Below are 5,399 nucleotides of genomic sequence, written 5' to 3' on the forward strand. Positions count from 1 at the left end.
AAGGCAGATAGTGATGGTCCGCATGAACTACGTTGGCTACTGAGATCTGCCCTGAAGACCCTCGTAGGCCCTGCCAGTTCGCAGTGTATACCATCCATGTCCCGCCTCAGATGTTCGCATTAGTTCCCTCTGATCCGGAGTTCTCTCATGAGAGTTTCCTCCGAGATATACCTGAAGGTCTCGGTGTGGGGTCTGATCCTTTTAATGATAATGCTAGGCAGCATCGCCGAGGGGACTATGATGCTCAGCTGGTGGAAAGATTCCGAGCATGGAAAAACAAGGTAGGGCTGGGTCTTTGATAAGGTGGTTATATTCTGTTGCTGTTATTTCTGTTGTTGTTGTTGTTGTTGTTGTTGTTGTTGTTGTTGTTGTTGTTTTTGCTGTTGTTGTTGTTTTTGCTGTTGTTGTTTCTGTTGTTGTTTTTGTTTCTGTTGTTGTTGTTGTTTCTGCTGTTGTTGCTATCAGGTGGAAACACAATGCGGCATTCCTATGATACCAGTACGAGTCGATCGGCCCGGCCCAGATGCGAGGTCTAGGGGTTCCGGGGGCAGTAGCAACACTTGTAGCTTTGGTGCATATGCTACGATGTCGGTTCGAGTGAATGTACGGAATAGTCATCTCTTCATGCCCAACGACTCTACGAATGGATGCTGGGGAGGTCTTGATGAGAAGAAGGAGTTGTGCAGAGATTGGCTACAACTGAACTTTGATGAGAGCTTCCAACCCCCGAGGTGAGCAGCAGCCTCTAGGTCGGGTGAAAGTCTGTGGTATGCCAACTTCAGGTTGTTCCTGATGTCCATTGACTGGGTCACTTGTCATGCCAACTACGTGGTGCAGATAGTGGACAAGCTGGCTCAGTGTGCTGCGGAGGAGGGGTTCACTCTGGTATGGTCGTCAACCGCCTATGCTGGTGACGAGTCGCCTCTTGTTAGGTGGAGTTGCCAGTAGCTCAGCTATTCCCTCAACCGGTGCCTTCACCGTTGTGGAATGAAGATCGAGAGTTATGCTTTCATCGACTGCCTTTTAATCGCCGCATAACAATGCGGTTTCCTCTCGATGTAGCTTCTAGCACGACCACGCTCTTCCATAAGAAGCTCCTCTATGATCTATGCACTGGATTGGACCTATTAGTCTGCTTTTTCTGCGAGGACAGAGGACTCAAGGAGGTACAAGTATTCACCATTCCAATGGCGAGAATTTTGCTCTTTGTTTGTAGGTAGCTGTTGACACGGATGAGAATGGGCATGAGGCTAAACAGCAAGACCGCAGAGTGAGGCAACTCGACAGTCGCCTTACTGGCTGGACCACTATGAATCGTGACGGCACTTTCTTTGTGGCGATCCGCCCTGGCAGACTAGACTGGTATGAGAACTACCTCACAGCTCACGAGGCCGGCGCCCTCTCGTTGAAGCGGATCCGAGAACGTGGTCGAGCTAGCGTAACCCAGCGCGAACGGATTTTTGCCAAAATGAGGAGCATCGTTCATACTGACATAGTGCGCTTCCGCGAGGAGAAGGAGAGGGCCTTCTCAACACAATCCGAGGATGGTGATCTTGTGGTTCGTCGTACTGCTAGTTTGCCTAAATAGATGCTCTCTCCTTGCACCATTCACTCCACATTTGTTCAGTGTACAATTGGAAGATCTCGTTAGCAATGGATGTTGAGTTATGAAGTAGGGTCGACCTGGCGAACACTCTTTCGAGCCGCGGCTCGTCCGCAATGACGTAGTTGGGGGACGGAGTGGGGATAGTCCCTACTAACCTCGTAAGCCTCGAAGTAAGAGAGCATTCGGGATCGTTGGTAACTCTGGACGATCAAGTGGTGGTTCTACTCAGTGGAGGGTCTTGGTACAATATAGGGAGGTAGTGTTATGTTGCATGCTTCACGTTCTCGCCTTCTAGTAGTAGGGTTCATAGATGTCGAGGGTCTCTACATCTACGAACCTTCCTAAGAGAGTCAATCTCGGGGACGTCACTGAATTGCTCGTGCAAGCTAGCGCCTCCAAGAGGCCACGGAAACAGTACCGTTGAGAACATCATTATATTAGTCTCCCCGCATCGGTGCGAGCTCGATTAATTAATGTTCCTGTCGCTGTTTCACCCTCTCGTTGTAAGTATAGTGCGGGGAAGAGCTAGCGACGGACCTGTGATGGGTCGACTAAGTAGCAACAGGTCTGTCGTGATTGCTTCATGCGTGGCTTATTAGCTCAATACGAGCACTCTTTTATCTGTCCGTCACCTGTGCGGGTGCTGCTGCCTGACTCATCCAATGTGGCTAACAGAGGTTTTTGTTGAATGTTCTCTATCGGCGGAACGTCAATAGCAGTTTGCAAGCGGCACTTTTCCACAAGGTCACTGAGCGTCAACCCCATAATGAACTCGCCCTTCGGGTCCACCTGCCCCTACCCACTGACCGTACCCCCCGTGCTGAGCCACGATATGGACGAGTTGCATCAGATGTACACTGACTTGATACTGGGAATGGAACTGGCCGTCCCGGGAACAGGACCCGACACCTTGGTGACACTCAGCCGGAGCAGGTACGACCTCATCAAAGGTCTTTTCCCTGTCGAATGGAGCCTGGGCGTGGCCAAGATTGGCGGAGGCCACTACCAATATCCACACGATGTAGATGATGAGGAAAGGGCCTTCCTGTTTGCTCGAGAGGCCATAGTCAAGGAACGGCCGGGAGTGATCGTCCTGGGCCCTCTGACAGAGCAAGGAGACATTCTGGCCAATTGCGAGTACAGCAACTTCGTCGACATGCTCATTCAGTCCGCTCGAGAGGCACGGCCGGAGACCAAAGTTGTGTGGGACGAGACTTTGGTGGGAACCCAGCTTCTCGTGCTTTGGACGTCGCCGACGTCACGTCGGGTGTCTGCTCGCGGCGTAGAGGGTTCGATGAGAATTCGCCTTTGGAGGTTTTCGTTCAACGCGTTTCTCCATTCAGCCGAGTCGCTCATGATACTTCCTTCTTCAGGGTGGCTTCGGCCGTATAGCAGGGGCCCGACCGCAGCTGTGGTCGACTGAGTTCTTCCTCAAGGCTATCACGCCCGATGCCACTATAATACCCTCTGTGTACGGTATCGACGCTGCTCTGGTCGCATGTGTGATTAACCAAGACGATAGCACCGATAGTGAAGGAGCCCTCAACGACGATGACGAGTTGCCGTCGGTTATTGATCTCAACCGAGAGGTGAGGGGAGGCGACCTCTCATTCTCTTCCGACGTTCACTGTGACATTTCGTAGGTAAATGGCCTCAGAGATTTGGTTACCAGCGGCCTCAGCCTCCCCACAGCCTCGGCCTACATTGGTAGCTACATATATAACAAACTCTGGAATGAGCTCATAGGACGATCTCGAGTTGTTGTTGATGTTCATCACCGCGGCTGCTGGATCGCCATAGAGGTGCTGACCCTTCTTGGCAGCTCTCAAAGTTCTCGGTTCTCTTCAGGTCCTACATGACGAGCTAAGGTCCGACAACCTGCCGGCGTGTGCGAGGCTGATCAGTAGATCAGATCACGATGTTCTCCTTGTGTGCCCACCCTTTGCATACGAGGATCCTCAAACAGCTTTGTCTCATGCTGATGAGCTCGTACAGTGCATGCTTGACCTGTTCCTCCGTACAGAGTGATAGTCGTTTCTGGTAACTACCGTTTCTGTGTTAACAGCAATCAGTTGTACTTCGGACAATATCCACTGCTCTTCACGACAGATTGATGATCCCATATGAACCCTTGTCGTTAGCCTGAATGCAAATACCAGCGAGCTGGATGTACACTTGCTAAGTGCCAATATCATGTGAGTTTACTTTTCTGGATCACAACCCTTCCATCGAAACCGCCACATGAAGTATTCACTAGCTGTTCCCATCTCACCGACTTCGCGTGTAGGGTACACCCACGTTCGTGCCAATCCGGAATGACTGTTCACTAACCCGGACGTGAACCGACTGGTTAAGCGCAACATCATAAACTTTGAGAGACGCGTTTACATTTGAGATCCATCTTAAACAGTAATACTAATAACGATAGGTGATCAATGACATACACCTCCACAAATCATAATGTGTAACTGTACGTTACATCTTCGACTTACCGAACTGCCTCTCAGTTGACTCCGACCCCTGGCTGGCAGTGGAGGTTGAGCCACCAGTAGCCAGACCAACCATAGAGTCCATGAAATCCGCGCCACTCCACCTCTGATGCGTCAACAGCTCCACCTTATTGGCACGTTCGGCCCTCTGCACATCTCTAACATAGGCAAGCATATTCTCCTTGGCGTAGTTCTTGGCGAAGACATCACTGTGTAAGCCTGACAGATGAAAGCCAGCCAGAGTGATGAACTGCCACACATAACCCAGCTTGCCGATGTCCTTCTGGAAGGAGGCGATCTGCGAATCAGTCATGCCAGCAGCATCCCAGTTGAAGCTGGGAGACAGGTTGTAGCCGAGAAGAATCTTGTCACCATGAACCTTCTTAATAGCACTGGCAAAATCGAAACACTGAGAGTAGACGGGTTTCTTCGACTCCATCCAGAGAATGTCGCAGTAAGGCGTGAATGCAATTCCACGGCTAATGCACATCCTAGTGCCGCACTTGATGCGATAATAGCCTTCTCTGGTACGAGGAAGATCCCAGCACCAGAAGGGAACAGTGCCGAGCAACCTCTTAGCCTCAGCACGCATCTCGTCGATACTCATGAACATACTCTTCTCTTCCCATTCGGTCACAGACTTGCCCATGGCCTTCAGTTTGCTCGAAACGAGGTCAGGGAAGGTGGTCAGCTGAGCATTCATGACCCAATCAGTCTCAAGCTTAGATATCTCCTCAGGAGAGGCTCCACGGTGGACAGCAGCGTCAACCTTACCCTGTAGAGAATCCTTCACGTTAGGATTTGAGGCACCAACAATGAAGCTATGATCTCTAGGATCGATGTTAGTGTCCAACAACGTGGCGGCCTCAGCGTCAGTACGAGCCACAATAATTGTCTCAACGCCAAGCACATCGGTCATCAACCGAGCAGCCACGAGACGGTCAATGTGCTCTCGCGTAGACACGAGCACTTTGCCACCCATGTGGCCACATTTCTTGGTGCCAGGCTTCTGGTCCTCGAGATGGACACCAGCTGCACCGCGCTCTACCATCATTTTCATAAGCTTCATGACAGCAGTCAAGCCACCATGACCGGTATCACCATCGGCAATGATCGGAGCGAAATGGTCGACGGCTGGATTAGCCTGACGTTCAGTCTCGGTCATACCAAATCTCTCTTGGTGCTGCTTCTGGTCATGGAACACTTGCGCACGGAAGAGCTGATCTACCTTGTTCGGAACCGTATTGTAGGGATAGTCAGCGAAATCCGGGCCGGGTTCGTTAGAAGTAGAGGCCGTCGAAGAA

At 51.1% G+C, this 5,399-nt stretch overlaps 3 protein-coding genes across 3 annotated transcripts; 2 read left to right on the forward strand and 1 right to left on the reverse strand.

Annotated features, from left to right (window-relative positions):
• Positions 1-110: 110 nt before the first annotated feature.
• Positions 111-1,588, forward strand: Pmar_PMAR016700 (hypothetical protein; the record flags this gene model as incomplete). The annotated part of the gene is made up of 5 exons (XM_002772487.1): positions 111-281; positions 466-731; positions 783-885; positions 933-1,166; positions 1,217-1,588. 5 exons carry the CDS (start codon positions 111-113, stop codon positions 1,586-1,588), a joined length of 1,146 nt encoding a protein of 381 aa, XP_002772533.1.
• Positions 1,589-2,372: 784 nt separating this feature from the next.
• Positions 2,373-3,634, forward strand: Pmar_PMAR016701 (hypothetical protein; the record flags this gene model as incomplete). Its single annotated transcript, XM_002772488.1, has 4 exons — positions 2,373-2,825; positions 2,980-3,195; positions 3,250-3,408; positions 3,455-3,634. 4 exons carry the CDS (start codon positions 2,373-2,375, stop codon positions 3,632-3,634), a joined length of 1,008 nt encoding a protein of 335 aa, XP_002772534.1.
• Positions 3,635-3,979: 345 nt separating this feature from the next.
• Positions 3,980-5,260, reverse strand: Pmar_PMAR016702 (Isocitrate lyase, putative; the record flags this gene model as incomplete). Its single annotated transcript, XM_002772489.1, has 1 exon — positions 3,980-5,260. One exon carries the CDS (start codon positions 5,258-5,260, stop codon positions 4,082-4,084), a length of 1,179 nt encoding a protein of 392 aa, XP_002772535.1. The 3' UTR covers positions 3,980-4,081.
• Positions 5,261-5,399: the final 139 nt, after the last annotated feature.

The sequence above is a fragment of the Perkinsus marinus genome, assembly GCF_000006405.1.
Source record: "Perkinsus marinus ATCC 50983 genomic scaffold scf_1104296961094, whole genome shotgun sequence".
Taxonomy (NCBI): Eukaryota; Perkinsozoa; order Perkinsida; family Perkinsidae; genus Perkinsus; species Perkinsus marinus.